Consider the following 18,385-nt stretch of genomic DNA (forward strand, 5'->3'; position numbering starts at 1 on the left):
ACAGATCACTGGAAGAAGCTGAACCATATCATCCCAGTGTTAGACAGATCACTGGGAGAAGCTGAACCATATCATCCCAGTATTAGACAGATCACTGGAAGAAGCTGAACCATATCATCCCAGTGTTAGACAGATCACTGGGAGAAGCTGAACCATATCATCCCAGTATTAGACAGATCACTGGAAGAAGCTGAACCATATCATCCCAGTGTTAGACAGATCACTAAGAGAAGCTGAACCATATCATCCCAGTGTTAGACAGATCACTAAGAGAAGCTGAACCATATCATCCCAGTGTTAGACAGATCACTGGGAGAAGCTGAACCATATCATCCCAGTGTTAGACAGATCACTAAGAGAAGCTGAACCATATCATCCCAGTGTTAGACAGATCACTGGGAGAAGCTGAACCATATCATCCCAGTGTTAGACAGATCACTAAGAGAAGCTGAACCATATCATCCCAGTGTTAGACAGATCACTAAGAGAAGCTGAACCATATCATCCCAGTGTTAGACAGATCACTGGAAGAGGCTGAACCATATCATCCCAGTGTTAGACAGATCACTAAGAGAAGCTGAACCATATCATCCCAGTGTTAGACAGATCACTGGAAGAGGCTGAACCATATCATCCCAGTGTTAGACAGATCACTAAGAGAAGCTGAACCATATCATCCCAGTGTTAGACAGATCACTGGAAGAGGCTGAACCATATCATCCCAGTGTTAGACAGATCACTAAGAGAAGCTGAACCATATCATCCCAGTGTTAGGTCACTGGGAGAAGCTGAACCATATCATCCCAGTATTAGATCACTGGGAGAAGCTGAACCATGTGGAAATCTGAGAGGATTCCAGAGTTCTGTCTTTGTCCTATATATGATTCTATGGAGGATTCTGCCTCAGCGGCACTCACAAATACTATACATCTATATCAATCAATCACATTTTATTTGTCACCTGCCCTGAATACAACAGGTGTAGACTTTACTGTGAAATGCTTACTTACGAACCCTTTCCCAACAATGCAGAGTTAAAAAGTAAGAAAATGAGGAACAAAAAATATATATATAATAAAGAAAATAGTAACACAATATCTATACCTCAAAGTCACAACATTACCAAAAAAGTGTATGGACTCCTGCTCGTCAAACATTTCATTCCAAAATCATGGGCATTAATATGGTTCCCCCTTTGCTGCTATAACAGCCTCCACTCTTCTGGGAAGGCTTTCCACTAGATGTTGGAACATTGCTCCAGGGACTTCAGCCACAAAAGCATTACTATGGTCGGGCACAGATCTTGGACGATTAGGCCTGGCTCGCAGTCTACGTTCCAATTCATCCGAAAGGTGTTTGATGGGGTTGAGGTCAGGGCTCCGTGCAGGCCAGTTCTTCCACAATGATCTCAACAAACCAGTTCTATGTGGACCTCTCTTTGTGCACAGGGGCATTGTCATGCTGAAACAGGAAAGTGCCTTCCCCAAACTGTTGCCCCAAAGTTGGAATCACAGAATCGTCTAGAATGTCATCATATGCAGCGTTAAGATTGCCCTTCACTGGAACTAAGGGGCCTAGCCCGAACCATGAAAAACAGCCCCAGACCATTATTCCTCCTCCAACAAACTTTACAGTTGGCACTATTCATTAGTGCAGGTAGCATTCTCCTGGCATCCACCAAACCCAGATTCATCCATTGGACTGACAGATGGTGAAGCGTGATTAGTCACTCCAGAGAACGCGTTTCCACTGCTCCAGAGTCCAATGGCAGTGAGCTTTACACCACTCCAGCCAATGCTTGGCATTGCACATGGTGATCTTAGGCTTGTGTGCAGCTGCTCGGGCCATGGAAACCCATTTCATGAAGCTCCCGATGAACAATTATTGTGCTGACATTGCTTCCCAGAGTCAGTTTGGAACTCGGTAGTGAGTGTTGCAACCGAGGACAGACAATTTGAAAGCGCTACGCTCTTCAGCACTCGCCGGTCCCGTTCTGTGAGCTTGTGTGGCCTGCCACTTCGCGACTGAGCCGTTGTTGCTCCTAGATGTTTCCACTTCAAAATAACAGCACTTACAGTTGACCCGGGGCATACATTTGATGAAATTACTTGTTGGAAAGGTGGCATCCTATGACGGTGCCACGTTGAAAGTCACTGAGCTCTTCAGTAAGGCCATTCTACTGCCAATGTTTGTCAATTGATATTGCATGGCTTAGTGCTCGATGAAATATACACCTGACATAGCCAAATCCACTCATTTGAAGGGGTTTCTACATACTTTTGTATATATAGTGTATATACCATTACTGTGATAGCATGACTTCAACACTATAAAGCAGTACAACAAGCTAGCTCTGATATAAACCCATGTATATATCAATAGCAAGCAGCAAGCTATTAAACTGTGAAAAGGGCCTGATGAGATTATCCTATTGTCATCAGATTGACATGTAAGGACTGGACTGTGTGTGTGCAGTGTGTCTTACCTGTTGGGGTGCTCCTGCACCACTTGGTAGACGCTGAGCAGGAGGGTCTCGTTGATGACGACTTGGTTTGCACACTCCTTGTAGAGGCGTAACTCGGAGGCGGTGACGGCCTCGCCCTCGGGGATCTGGGACAGGTTGAACTTGAACTCTTTGTGGTGCATTCTGTGTGGCGACAGCTCTCTGTCATACTCCACTGGCAAACACACAGGGCAGAGACATAAGTTAGAGCCATACATGCGTACTGTACATCAGATTACCATATGTATATACAACATCATTGGGTAGAACTTGCTGAGACGCACAACAGTCAAAACCAAGGAATTTAAATGAACAGGAGAGATACCTGACCGCAGGATGACTTTTGATGTTTCTTGTATCCCTACGCACCCATTCGTTTACAATGTACAATTAGTTTACACTGTACAATTCGTTTACATAGAGGCATAGTGTTGGGTTTCGTCCTTCAAAGTCTGCGGATGTAAACACGTGTTTCTTTTTTTTTTTAACTGATTTTGAGTCGTCTAGCTAATGAGGCCACACACAGGATGTGCTGTGGGATGTTAGCATGGAGCTCAGCTAGCATAACAAACAGGCGTCTACCTGAAGAGGCCACACAACAATGTGCTGTGGGATGTTAGCATGGAGCTCAGCTAGCATAACAAACAGGCTTCGACCTGAAGAGGCCACACAAGGATGTGCTGTGGGATGTTAGCATGGAGCTCAGCTAGCATAACAAACAGGCGTCGACCTGAAGAGGCCACACAACAATGTGCTGTGGGATGTTAGCATGGAGCTCAGCTAGCATAACAAACAGGCTTCGACCTGAAGAGGCCACACAAGGATGTGCTGTGGGATGTTAGCATGGAGCTCAGCTAGCATAACAAACAGGCGTCGACCTGAAGAGGCCACACAAGGATAGACGTTAACAGTAAAAATGACTTCCGCATGCAGTTAGTTACTTAGACGTTGTAAATATTCCTATGCAGTTAAGTGATTGATGGATATCTCATTCACAGACAACACTGAGGTTCCACCATAAAACGAGTTTCAAAGCATCACATTTAGACTAATAGGGTTGTGGCTTACTGTTTCCTTAAATAAATCCCCTGTTATTGTCTACAGTGAAAGCCCATGATTTCAGAGCTGTAAACTCGGTCTGTGTGTTCTAACGACCACTTCAGAGGCTACAAATTACAAAAACCAACTATTACCTCCCCACATAGCTTCCTTCTTTCAATTGCAACATGCGTTGCAATAATAATGTGTTCCCCAAGGAAATGGTTCCCATTTCGCTCTGAGACTTCCCCACAATAAAACCACTTTCCCTGCAGTTCAATACAACACACAGAGAGAGAGAGAGAGAGAGAGAGAGAGGGAGAGGGAGAGAGAGAGAGGGGGAAAGAGAAAGAGAGAAAGGTTGAGGGGGAGGGAGAGAGAGAGAGAGAGAGAGAGGATGAAGCAATAACCAGTGTGCCCCCAGCTTTCCTGCCTCTAACCATGCTCAGTCACACACAAACACACACACTTTCTCTCACCACACACACTGTCACCAATTCACCATCACCCTCTAGTTCCCAGGGCTGGATTCACTGGCTGTGTGTTTTCTGCCACATCAGTACAAGGCCAGCCGGATGCCTCACAACTCAGTCTTGATGGAGTATCCTGTTCCACTCTTCCGCTCTGAACAGATTTCCATGCAGCAATCCCGTGTGAGATTCAGACATAGAGCCCACACTTCACCTCCGCCACGCCAACCCTCCCCAACAAATCTGAGCAGTAAATTAAATGGTAGAGCAGGGATTTGGAGGGAGGGGGGGGGCTATGGGAGGGGTTCAGTACTATAGTATAAAGATTCTTCCCTGTTTGATCAATTACAATAGTGTCACTCCTAGAGACATTACATTAGGGAGTCACCCCCCCCCCGGCCTCCTCCTTATCCCCTGTCCCTCTCCGGCATATGTGTTCCCAATTAGGGAGGAGATTCACTTTGGAGGGTCTCACGGGGAGTAGAGAACAGTACGCTGTGGGACCCCCGTTCCCATCTCACTACTGAGGCTTTAATTGACTGACTAATCCTGGCCAATACGCCCCTGGTCAGACAGCAGCACAGCTACAAAGACAAGCAGCACCCTGGAGATGGTGACACTCTTCTTTAAGTTTAGGGTTTACCAGAGCTCATCCCCTTAGAGATGAACATCCCCCCCTCCACACAATCACTTTCAGCATTTACCTGAGGTCAACCACTTACACACACGCGCACACATAAAGTACACACATACACATACACCAAAATACAAGCACGCCCACACCCTCAGCACAGCGGGGCTCATCCCAGCCCTCAGCCTCGTCCTAGATCACACCACGGAGGATAAGGGAGTGTGGTTCTAGATCACACCACGGAGGATAAGGGAGTGTGGTTCTAGATCACACCACGGAGGATAAGGGAGTGTGGTTCTAGATCACACCACGGAGGATAAGGGAGTGTGGTTCTAGATCACACCACGTAGGATAAGGGAGTGTGGTTCTAGATCACACCACGGAGGATAAGGGAGTGTGGTTCTAGATCACACCACGGAGGATAAGGGAGTGTGGTTCTAGATCACACCACGGAGGATAAGGGAGTGTGGTTCTAGATCACACCACGTAGGATAAGGGAGTGTGGTTCTAGATCACACCACGTAGGATAAGGGAGTGTGGTTCTAGATCACACCACAGAGGATAAGGGAGTGTGGTTCTAGATCACACCACAGAGGATAAGGGAGTGTGGTTCTAGATCACACCACATAGGATAAGGGAGTGTGGTTCTAGATCAAACCACAGAGGATTAGGGAGTGTGGTCCTAGATCACACCATGGATAAGGGAGTGTGGTTCTAGATCACACCATGGATAAGGGAGTGTGGTCCCAGATCACACCATGGATAATAAGGGAGTGTGGTCCCAGATCACACCATGGATAATAAGGGAGTGTGGTCCCAGATCACACCATGGATAAGGGAGTGTGGTCCCAGATCACACCATGGATAAGGGAGTGTGGTCCCAGATCACACACCCATTCCACCATTAACACACCCCTTCCCCCACTAACACACCTGTTCCCCCACTAACACACCCGTTCCCCCACTAACACACCTGTTCCCCCACTAACACACCTGTTCCCCCACTAACACACCCGGTCCCCCACTAACACACCCGGTCCCCCACTAACACACCTGTTCCCCCACTAACACACCTGTTCCCCCACTAACACACCTGTTCCCCCACTAACACACCCCTTCCCTCACTAACACACCTGTTCCCCCACTAACACACCTGTTCCCCCACTAACACACCCGTTCCCCCACTAACACACCCCTTCCCCCACTAACACACCCCTTCCCCCATTAACACACCCCTTCCCCCACTAACACACCTCTTCACCCAAGGGGCCGTGTTAGCGGGGGCCTGAGCGAGGGGTCGCGGTATTCCAAATGACTTTACAACTCCCACTTAGCACCCACGGGTTAAAGATGGAGGCTTGAAACGCAATGGTCCATCGAGCTTTTCAAGACTGAATTCAAAGAGAAGTGTTCTCCAACACATGCTGTTTAGATCAGCCAGAGAACATCCATCTTGATTTAAACTGAACTGAGATCTAGAGGGAAAATGGAAATTGGGATTAGTAGAGATTGAGATGCTTCTTCTGAGCGTTAGCCACGTCTTGCTAACAGCAGTTGGTGGAGACAGAGCAGTGTGTGTAGGGTCTGAGGGAGCTGGGAGAGTTAGGGTGGGCTGACCAGATGCAGAACTCCAGCACAGAGAGCGTGGTCACATGCTGGAGCACAACCACAGTGTGTGGTCACAAAGACAGTGCAAGTTTATGCACATACACACACACATCCATCGATCATACGCACGTGCGCACACCCACATACACACAAACACACACACACAGGCAGTGGAAAAGTACACGGAGCAGCCCTAGAGACAGTGGGACCTGTGAAAGTATGCTGCAGACCTGATAACGCAATGGTGGGCGAAGATGGTGGGCGATACGACCAACAGAGAAAGAGATAAAAAGGGACAAGGAAATAGAGGAGAGAAGAAGAAGAAGAAACAGAAGAAGAAAGGGATTCTGGAAAGCTCTAATTGGTGCCTGTTTTCACGTTTCCACCTGCGCAACTTGTGGCTTCAGGGTCCTGGTGCTTTTGTCATCAGCCCCCACACAGTCTGGATGCTCTCCAGCCTCGGCACAGATACTAGTGTGAAATGACACAGAGGAAACTAAATGGGATACGCAACTCCAGGAGAGGAAGGGAGAGAGACAGAGAGAGAGAGACAGAGAGAGAGAGATGGAGAGAGACAGAGAGAGAGAAAGAGAGAGATGGAGAGAGACAGAGAGAGAGAGAGAGAAAGAGAAAGAGAGAGAAGAAAGAGAGAGAAGAAAGAACAAAAGAAAGAACGAAAGAACGAAAGAAAGAAAGAAAGAAAGAAAGAAAGAAAGAAAGAAAGAAAGAAAGAAAGAAAGAAAGAAAGAAAGAAAGAAAGAAAGAGAAAGAGAGAGAGAGGATACAATGAGAAAATAAACCAAAATGAGAAAGATTCAATAAAATTAATTGAGGTCTGTTGACCTGTTTGTCATAGACTGAGTGAATTCAGGAAAAGTCTGGTACACAGAAGAAAAGGTTAAGGAATGACAGAAAAGACAAGACAGAAGGAGGTAAAAGAAAAGAGAGGGAGGGAGCTGAGAGCACAGAGGAGACAGTGTCTGAAGTGTTAAGAAGGACCGTGCTGACGCTGAGGGAAAGGGAGACGGAGAGGTGGGCGGATGGTCAGGAGGCTCTGTGGTCAGTGGTCAACGGCGTCTCTCACTCTATGTGTTTTCCATCCAGTCCCCATCCAGTCCCCCATCCAGTCCCCCATCCAGTCCCCATCCAGTCCCCATCCAGTCCCCCATCCAGTCCCCCATCCAGTCCCCCATCCAGTCCCCCATCCAGTCCCCCATCCAGTCCCCCATCCAGTCCCCCATCCAGTCCCCCATACAGTCCCCATCCAGTCCCCCATCCAGTCCCCCATCCAGTCCCCATCCAGTCCCCCATCCAGCCCCCCATCCAGTCCCCTTCCATTTAATCCCTCAGTTCACATCCAGTCTTTTCCCTCCCCGCCTGCAACCGCAAAGAAAAACAAGGTCTGTCTCCCCCACAGCACTGCTCCTCAGGCCAGCTAGTAGCTACACACCTCCACGACCCCCTCCCAAACCAATGAGGCGCTGTAGCAAAGTGTGGTGGTTAACACTCAGTGGATAGCAGGTCTCTAAAAGCGGCTTTGGGGAGGTCTGTGTGTTAATGCCAGTGAGTTTCAGCTGAGTAATGGTTTGACAACATGAGGGTTAAGGGGAGAGCTAGCCCAGCAGTGTTCAGGTTAAGGGGAGAGCTAGCCCAGCAGTGTTCAGGTTAAGGGGAGAGCTAGCCCAGCAGTGTTCAGGTTAAGGGGAGAGCTAGCCCAGCAGTGTTCAGTCAGGGTTGCTCAAGTCGGCAGGGGAGAAGACCGATTGTTTATGTTAGTAAATCCTCACAGTAAGAAGGTTTTACTTGGGGTACTATCACTCTGATAAAGATGTTTGAATCCATGGATATTGTTGATTTAAAAACCATGTTTCTAATTATAGCTGGAAACTATATCGTTGACATCTACGCTATTCCTCAAGATTCCATAGAAGTAGAACGTTAATTACAAATCCATGACTTGGAGTGCAGAGAAGTCTGTTATATTACAGGTGTAATTCTCCAAGTTGTAAATAAACACTTTTTTTTTTCAACTTAATTTAACTAGGCAAGTCAGTTAAGAACAAATTTTTATTTTCAATGACGGCCTAGGAACAGTGGGTTAACTGCCTTGTTCAGGGGCAGAATGACAGATTTTTACCTTGTCAGCTCGGATGATTCAATCTTGCAACCATTCAGTTACTAGTCCAAAACTATAACCACTAGGCTACCGCTACCTGCCGCCCTTTTGACCTGAAGCATATAATATGCATTAAAACAACCAAACCCAAACAAGAGCTCGGGGTTAGACCCGAGCCAACAATTCAGACTGTAAATGTACTCAACAATCCACTTTGTTGTTAAGTCTCTCTAATTTGCTGTTGATTCAGGAATGAGCTGCCATACCCACAATGCATAGCTATGAACTAAAGCGAGAGATAGAAGCCACTTCACAGTTCACACAAGCCCTTCAATAAAATCTTTGCACCCCGTCAAACAGTCAGACCAGACATGAAGAACACATTTTTTTAGAAAGACGTCGCCGATGGTGAAACCAATAAAAATGTGAAGAATTCATATCATGTTTATGTAATTATACTATGATTATCTCTGACCTCCCTCTCAGATTTGATGGCTTCTGATGGCTTCACACATCCCAATGCCTTCCCACTCTCACTAATTGAACAAGTGTTCATGATTAAAGGTTTGTTCCTTGGGAAACTATTGGGGCTTCACATGGTGGGCCTAAATATTCAAGAGCACTGCAAATTATGAACCGAAGCCAAACAAAAAATACATTTCTCAAAGTAAAAAACTGTAAAAACTTAAAAGGCACTCTATGCAGAAATCGCTCGGCCATTTCTTGGTTGCAAAAATGTCAGTTTATGTGACAAGCAAGTATAGTATAGAGAATAATTATAGCATCTAAATCGCTGTGAAATATATTTTCCATTACCAAAAAGATAGTATTTTCAACTGTTTGAAGCTGATGTACAAAACCGAAAGAACGTGAAGCATAGAAATAGCACACATAGAACAGATCTACCGCTTCATAGACTTGCTTTCAATGAGAATGACAGATTTATAACTCACATGTCTATGTGAATTTGGCGGGTCGTCCAAAAAGTTACACATTCCAGTTCCTGGGCTTCCATTCAACTTCATAATCTATTTGTTGGCATTAGGAGTCCATGCAAAAACTCAACCCCTTTGAAAAACATGTTTTTACTTATAAAAGTTTAGACATTTCACAGTCTCACATCTCTGCGGCAGAGGTGGTGGACGTATCCATCTGCCTGAGGGGCTGCCATGCTCCACTTCCCCAAAGGGCCTGTTTCCACGTCCTGCTGGCCTGAAAGGCTTTGTTGTAAGGCAGCTAGATGAGGTCTGGTTGTGGGGGTGGGAGTGGGGGTTTAGGGGTCCCTGGACACTCTTCCCAGGCTCTGATCCTCTACTTTGACCCGGAGCCTGCATCAAAGCCTGCCCACCAGGAGACACCGGTCCAGGCATGGGTCACTGGCGGGACCGGGGGTTTACGACGGAGATGTACCCCTGTGCACACACACATATGCACACACTCACATAGTTACAGACCCCACACAGCTCAGCCCCCACACAGTCTCAGCCCGAAAATAGTCACAGCCCCCACACAGTCTCAGCCCTCACACAGTCTCAGCCCTCACACAGTCTCAGCCCCCACACAGTCTCAGCCCTCACACAGTCTCAGCCCACACACAGTCTCAGCCCCTCACACAGTCTCAGCCCCCACAGAGCTCAGCCCTCACACAGCTCAGCCCTCACACAGCTCAGCCCCCAAACAGGTCAGCCCCCACACAGCTCAGCCCTCACACAGCTCAGCCCTCACACAGTTCAGCCCTCACACAGTTCAGCCCTCACACAGGTCAGCCCTCACACAGCTCAGCCCTCACACAGCTCAGCCCTCACACAGCTCAGCCCTCACACAGCTCAGCCCCCACACAGCTCAGCCCTCACACAGCTCAGCCCTCACACAGTTCAGCCCCTCACGCAGCTCAGCCCCCAAACAGGTCAGCCCCCACACAGCTCAGCCCTCACACAGCTCAGCCCTCACACAGCTCAGCCCTCACACAGCTCAGCCCTCACACAGCTCAGCCCTTCACACAGCTCAGCCCTCACACAGCTCAGCCCCCAAACAGGTCAGCCCCACACAGCTCAGCCCCCAAACAGGTCAGCCCTCACACAGCTCAGCCCCCAAACAGGTCAGCCCCCACACAGCTCTGCCCTCACACAGCTCAGCCCTCACACAGCTCAGCCCTCACACAGCTCAGCCCCCAAACAGGTCAGCCCCCACACAGCTCAGCCCTCACACAGCTCAGCCCTCACACAGCTCAGCCCCACACAGCTCAGCCCCCACACAGTCAAAGGCCCTACACAGTTCAGCCCCGGTCAGAGCACACAAAAAAAAGAAAATGAATTGGCAGTCCACCCGACCATGATGAGGATATGAGGCAGGAGACAATCCCTGGCAAAGACTGTCATAGACCATCAGCAGTTGAAGAAGAGCCTTCAAGCTGAAACTGGCCAGCCGTTGGCCCATTAGCCTTCCGGGTTACATAATGACATCACTCAGGAAGAATTCCACACTAGAACATCAGTCCCCATTAGAATCCTATTTTGACTGTAATCATAATCCTTTAAAAAGAAATCAGGATTCTGATACAAACCCCTGACGGGAAGCTGTCCGGATGCATTTTTCCACCGCCCAGTCTGTCAGCTCTGCATTCCACACGAATGCCCAGAAAAAATAAACGGCTGAATGATAACAGTCATCCCCCTCATACCTGTGTGTCATTGGGAGATTTCATTCTTCCACAGCTCTCAGGTCAGAACTACACCACTGAGAGGAATTTATTCTGTGTGTATTTGGTATTTTATTAGGACAGTCTTAGTTATCTTTAAAAAAAATTATGTATAACCAGATTTTTTATTACCAGATCCAGTTTAGATCTAGAGTTTAAGAGATTAATAATACTCTGCTCTTAGTCTTAGATATATTCAGGACCAGTTTGTTGCTGGCCACTCATTCTGAAATTAACTGCAACTCTGTGTTTAGAGTAGCAGTGATTTCACTAGCTATGGCCGCTGATGTGTATAGGGTTGAATCATCAGCATACAGTACATAGACACACAGGCTTAGTTTAAGGCTAGTGGTAGATCATTAGTACAAATATGAAACAGTAAAGGGCCAAAACAACTCCTTTGCGGAATTCCACACTTTACATGTATTACATTAGAGAGGCTTCCATTGAAGAAAACCTATTAGGTAGATACAGCGCATTCGGAAATATTCAGACCCCTTCCCTTTTTCCACATTTTGTTACGTTACAGCCTTATTCTAAAATGGATTAAGTAAATTAAAAAATCCTCATCAATCTACACACAGTGCCCCATAATGACAAAGCAAAAACAGGTTTTTAGATCTTTTGGCAAATGTATAAAAAACTGAAAACAAAAATACCTTATTAACATAAGTATTCAGACCCTTTGCTATGAGACTCGAAATTGAGCTCCTGTTTACATTGATCACACTTGAGATGTTTCTACAACTTGATTGGATTCCACCTGTGGTAAATTCAATTGATTGGAATTTATTTGGAAAGGCACACACCTGTCTATATAAAGTCTAACAGTTGACCGTGCATGTCAGAGCAAAAACCAAGCCATGAGGTCGAAGGAATTGTCCGTAGAGCTCAGAGACAGGATTGTGTCGAGGCACAGATCTGGGGAAGGATACCAAAAAATGTCTGCAGCATTGAAGGTCCGCAAGAACAGAGTGGCCTCCATCATTCTTAAATGGAAGAAGTTTGGAACCCCCAAGACTCTTCCTAGAGCTGGCCACCCGGCCAAACTGAGCAATCAGGGGAGAAGGGCCTTGGTCAGGTAGGTGACCAAGAACCCGAAGGTCACTCTGAAAGAGCTCTAGAGTTCCTCTGTAGAGATGGGAGACCCTTCAAGAAGTACAATCATCTCTGCATCACTCCACCGATCAGGCCATTATGGTAGAGTGGCCAGACGGGAGCCACTACTCAGTAAAAGGCACATGACAGCCTGCTTGGAGTTTGTCAAAAGGCACCTAAAGACTTCCCCAACCATGAGAAACAAGATTCTCTGGTCTGATGAAACCAAGATTAAACTCTTTGGCCTAAATGCCAAGCATCACGTCTGGAGGAAACCTGGCACCATCCCTACGCTGAAGCATGGTGGGGGCAGCATCATGCTGTGGGGATGTTTTTCAGAGGCAGGGACTGGGAGACTAGTCAGGATTGAGGGAAAGATAAATGGAGCAAAGTACAGAGAGATCCTTGATGAAAACCTGCTCCAGAGCGCTCATGATCTCAGACTGGGGGGCGAAGGTTCACCTTCCAATAGGACAACGACCCTAAGCACACAGCCAAGACAACGCATGAGTGGCTTCAGGACAAGTCTCGGAATGTCCTTGAGAGGCCCAGACAGAGCCCGGACTTGAACCCGATCGAACGTCTCTGGAGAGACCTGAAAATAGCTGTGCAGCAATGCTGTATATCCAACCTGACAGAGCTTCAGAGGATCTGCAGAGAAGAATGGGAGAAACTCCCCAAATACATTGGTGCCAAGCTTGTAGCGTCATACCCAAGAAGACTGCTTCAACAAGGTGCTTCAACAAAGTACTGAGTAAAGGGTCTGAACACTTACGTGAATGCGATATTTCAGTTTTTATTTTTACTTTGTTATTATGAGGTATTATGAGGGGGGGGGGAACAATTTCATCCACTTTGGAATAAGGCTGTAACGTAACAAAATGTGGAAAACGTCAAAGGGGTCTGAATACTTTCCTAATGCTCTGTACCTTTTGATCTACGATGGCAGAGGGCGTAAAGCCATAACACATGTTTTTCCGCTAACAGATTAAGGTCAATAATGTCTAAGGCTGCACTGAAACCTAACTGTACACAGCTCCAACCATCTTATTATCAATTTCTTTCAGCCAATCGTCAGTCATTTCTGTCAGTGCAGTACATGTAGAATGCTCTTCTCTATAGACATGCTGAAAGTCTGTTGTTAATTTGTTCATAGAGAAATAACATTGTATTTGGTCAAACACAATTCTTTCCAAAAGTTTGCTAAGAGACTTATTGATCTGTTGTTACAGCCAGAAAAGGCCGCTTTACCATTCTTGGGTAACGGAATGACTTTAGCTTCCCTTCAGGTCTGAGGGGGGAAAAAAATTCTCAGAACTCAGATTAAAGATTTGAGAAATAGGAGCAGCAAAATATTCTGCTATCCTCAGCAATTTCATAAATGTTTAAAGTGCAATGTCTGGATGCTCCTTCCCATTACACATATTAAACCAATCAATCTTCTTTAAATTTTCAGCATAGGAATCACTACAAACCTTTTTGTATGATCTCTTATACACTATTTTAAGTCGTACCTTTGGAACTTTGGCTTTTCTGGATACAGCTTTTATATTGTGGTCACTACATCCAATGGGTGGATACAGCTTTTATATTGTGGTCACTACATCCAATGGGTGGATACAGCTTTTATATTGTGGTCACTACATCCAATGGGTGGATACAGCTTTTATATTGTGGTCACTACATCCAATGGGTGGATACAGCTTTTATATTGTGGTCACTACATCCAATGGGTGGATACAGCTTCTATATTGTGGTCACAGCTTTAGAACAAAGTTCTGCAGAGTTGGTAAAAATATAATCAATACATGTGGATGATATAGTTCCTGTAGTGTTTGTAAACACCCTGGCAGGTTGATTAATAACCTGAACCAGATTACAGGCGTTGGTTACAGTAAGCAGCTTCCTCTTGAGGGGACAGCTTGATGAAAACCAGTCTTTGTTTAGGTCACCCAGAAAATAGACCTCTCTGTTAACATCAAACACATTATCAAGCATTTCACACATATTATCCAAAAAACCGACTGTTAGCACTTGGTGGCCGATAGCAGCAGCCCAAAAGAAGAGGCTTTACATGTGGCAGGTGAACCTGCAACCAAAACACTTCAACAACCTTTGGCATGAGATCCTCTCCGAGCTACACAGGAATTTGGCTCTGGACATATACAGCAACAACTCCCCCATATTTTTCCCTGTCTCTTCTATGGCCGTTGTATCCCTGTAGTGCTACTGCTGTGTTGTCAAATGAATTACAGTGCCTTCAGAAAGTATTCATACCCATTGATTTATTCCACATTTTGGTATGTTACAGCATTCAACAATTCTAAATGGATTCATAACGACAAAGTAAAAACATGTTTTTAGAAATGTTAGCAAATGTATTGAAAATGAAATACAGAAATATCTCATTTACATAAGTATTTACATCCCTGAGTCAATACTTTGTAGAAGCACCTTTGGCAGCGATTACAGCTGTGAGTCTTTCTGGTTAAGTCTCTAAGAGCATTCCACATCTGGATTGTACAACATTTGCCAATTATTTATTTTCAAAATTCTTCATGCTCTGTCACATTGGTTGGTGATCATTCTAGACAACCATTTTCAGGTCTTGCCATAGATTATCAAGTAGATTTAAGTCAAAACTGTAACTCGGCCACTCAGGAACATTCACTGTCTTCTTGGCAAGCAAATCCAGAGTAGATTCGCCCTTGTGTTTTGGGTTATTGTCCTGCTGAAAGGTGAATTCATGTCCCAGTGTCTGGTGGAAAGCAGACTGAACCAGGTTAACCTCTAGGGTTTTGCCTGTGTGTCACGGCTGTCAAAAGGAGAGGACCAAGGTGCAGCGTGTGTGTCGTTCCACATTTTATTTACTCTGTGAAACTATGCAATACATAAAATAACTGAATGGACAAAACAACAAACCGTGACGCAGAGGAGAAACAAACACTACTCCAAAAGAATCACCCACAAAACCCAGGAAGAAAAACCCCTACTTAAGTATTATCTCCAATTAGAGACAACGAGGACCAGCTGCCTCTAATCATCCCAAACAAACCAACATAGAAATACAAAAACTAGAACCTAAGAACATAGAAATAGAACACATAGAATAAACCCCCCTGTCACGCCCTGACCTACTCTACCGTAGAAAATAACAGCCTACCATGGTCAGGACGTGACACTGTGCTTAGTTCTATTACGTTTCTTTTTATCCTGAAAAACTCCCCAGTCCTTAACAATTACATGCATACCCCTAACATGATAAGCCACCATTAAGCTTGAAAATATGGAGAGTGGTACTCAGTAACAAAAAGTTCATTGCTCTGTCATTTTTTTTAAGTACTACTTTAGTGCCTTATTGCAAACAGGATGCATGTTTTGGAATATTTTTATTCCGTCCAGGCTTCCTTTTTCCCCCTCTGTCTGTATTTTTGTAGACATTTCAGCATTTAATTTTTTATTAATTTGTAAAAATTCTGAAAAACATAATTCCCCTTTGACATTATGGGGTATTGTATGTAGGCCAGTGACAAACAAATCTAAATGTGATCAATTTAAAATTCAGTCTGTCAATTCTTTCTGAAGGCACTGTATGTAAGTGAGTCTCATTGGTGTCTAATATATGAATGTTATCTGAGGTTAGCTAGTTATTGATTTCATGCACCTTATTTCTTAGGCTACATATCTTAATATGGGCTATTTTTAGCCCTTTCCTGGGTAGTTTATTTGACATAATATGGGAAACCACAAACAAAGCAAGCCGTCAATAAGGGTGCGGGGCTTAGGCTATGAACCCGTCGGATTGGGTTTCTTACCCCTTTCAGGCTTTTGGGTGGGAGGGTGGACAATGAGCCTGTCATAGCAGATGTACCGTAAGCAATGTCCCCTCGATCTCTGGTTTCTGTCATGGCTGGATCAGTTCTCTGGCCTCTGGGGCACAGTTTTCAGAGTAGTTCTCGTTGAGGAAGGTGTTGGTTCCTCTCAAGTTCTTGGCTCTCTCCATGTCCTTCTACCTCAGGAATTTTACCACTATCGACCTGGGTCTCCCACCTGGGCCAGGAATAGGTTTTCCAATCCTGTGGGCGCACTCCACCTCAATCTTCTTAGGATCTATCTGATCATTTTTATCACTTTCTCCTCAGACTCCATCCAGGTCTCATGTGGAGACTGTGAATCCATCCACAACAATGTTATTTGCCATGATTACCCTTCTAGGTAATCCTGTTTCCTTGTCATTATTATTGATTCACAGACAGTGTTGATGTCTATCCTCGTAAACTAACAGTTAGTTGTCACAGTGCTGCAGTCCTTTTCAACTCATCAAGCTCTCCCTGGGAGAAATGAAGACTGTTTTTCTGGTCCTGTACCTCTCCGGTCAGGTCGTCCATTCTTTTGTTTGTTGAATCTACCAGTACTTAGACAAAGCAAATTTCCTGCTGTAGAATATATTTTGGTCGGTCTAAAAGTTATTTCATCTGCGCAAGCGTGACACTGTTCTTTGTTTGGCGTGGTAGTAGGGTAGTCTAAGATTGGTGTAGCACGTAGTTCCAGCCCGGTAAGGGAACAATTCACAGCCATTATTTCAGGCTTTCTCTCCAAACGGTGCCAAACTATCCACTCCTTGTCACCATTCATCTGTTATAAATTGCAATTTCACAAAGTAACAATGTAACACAGTAAGAAGTGTGTAAAGTTTGTCTGTTCTTTGTCAGTTTCTCTGAGTTAGCAGAGCTAACTGTGTGTGTGTGTGTGTGTGTGTGTGTGTGTGTGTGTGTGTGTGTGTGTGTGTGTGTGTGTGTGTGTGTGTGTGTGTGCGTCTGTGTCGTCTGTGTGTGTGTGTGTGTGTGTGTGTGTGTGTGTGTGTGTGTGTGCGCGCGCGCTTAAGGCCTCAGGTGTCCACAGAGCAGGCTCATTAACATTAATAGTCAATAGCGACTTCTTCAACAGCCCTTGTGAGAGCAGCCATTCTCATTCGCTAGCCAATGTAAGCCAATAGCCTGTCAACAAATAGGGTCATATCTTTTGAGAAGGAATATCATACAAATCGTGGAAATGGGCTGGAAAATAAACACTCAAATTCTTTTCCACTTTTTGACATAGAGACATGAAATAAAAACAGCTAAAACACAGCTGATACAACAATCTTCTTGGAACAGACTAATGGTGGTCTACTCTGCAGTGGCAGTCTCACAGAACGGGATCTTCTCAAACAATCCTGTGATGTCTCTCCTCCCTGACAGCCCAGGACAGTGGTCGCTCGGGGGCGGGGGAAGAACCGTTGGATGCTTTCACTCACACACAATGAAATAAACCCAACTAAACATTGTTAAACAAAGTAAGAGCGATATCAGCTTCTTGGCTGGTGTTTGTCCATAAAGCACGAAAGAAACAAAACTGAGATCAGCATCATTACTACCCCACATACTGCTAAACTCTAAACATATTCAAGGCATTCATACTGTACACATAGAAGTGTTCACATGGCTCTCATCCTGAATTGAATTCCGCTGCTCAATCAATCGCTCCATACATTCAGTCTGAAACTACCGTCCCAGAAGTTGTTTGTGTGACTTCAAAATGAGGGGCGTTGTACAAAAAAAAATTACAAAAAATTCCTCAGCGATCGGATCGTCTAACAAATCTAACCCATCAGGGTATCAAAGTTGACAGTGTCATGATGTGCGCCGGCTCTGACCCAACCCAATTGTTTCACCTTTATTTTTCCAGGTAGGCCAGTTGAGAACAAGTTCTCATTTACAACTGCGACCTGGCAAAGATAAAGCAACAAAAAACAACACAGAGTTACACATGGGATAAACAAAAGTACAGTCAATAACACAATAGAAAAATATATATACAGTTTGTGCAAATGGAGTAAGGAGGTAAGGCAATAAATAGGCCATAGTAGTGAAGTAATTACAATTTAGCAAATTAACACTGAAGTGATAGATGTGCTGATGAAGATGTGCAAGTAGAAATACTGGTGTGAAAAAAGAGCAAAAAAGTAAATAAAAACAATATGGGGATGAGGTAGGTAATTGGGTGGGCTATTTACAGATGGGCTATGTACAGCTGCAGCGATCGGTAAGCTGCTCAGATAGCTGATGCATAAAGTTAGTGAGGGAGATATAAGTCTCCAACTTCAGCGATTTTTGCAACTAGTTCCAGTCATTGGCAGCAGACAACTGGAAGGAAAGGCTGCCAAAGTGGGTGTTGGCTTTGG

The 18,385-nt window shown here is 45.2% G+C and overlaps 1 protein-coding gene across 1 annotated transcript in view; it reads right to left on the reverse strand.

Moving 5' to 3' along the window:
- Positions 1-18,385, reverse strand: part of LOC106579629 (bone morphogenetic protein 7) — a 53,439-nt gene that overhangs the window by 20,367 nt on the left and 14,687 nt on the right. The window contains exon 2 of the mRNA XM_014159727.2: positions 2,486-2,678. Within this exon, the coding sequence (XP_014015202.2) occupies positions 2,486-2,678 (193 nt within the window). The remainder of the gene's footprint in view (positions 1-2,485; positions 2,679-18,385) is intronic.

Source organism: Salmo salar, chromosome ssa19 (assembly GCF_905237065.1).
Source record: "Salmo salar chromosome ssa19, Ssal_v3.1, whole genome shotgun sequence".
NCBI lineage: Eukaryota > Metazoa > Chordata > Actinopteri > Salmoniformes > Salmonidae > Salmo > Salmo salar.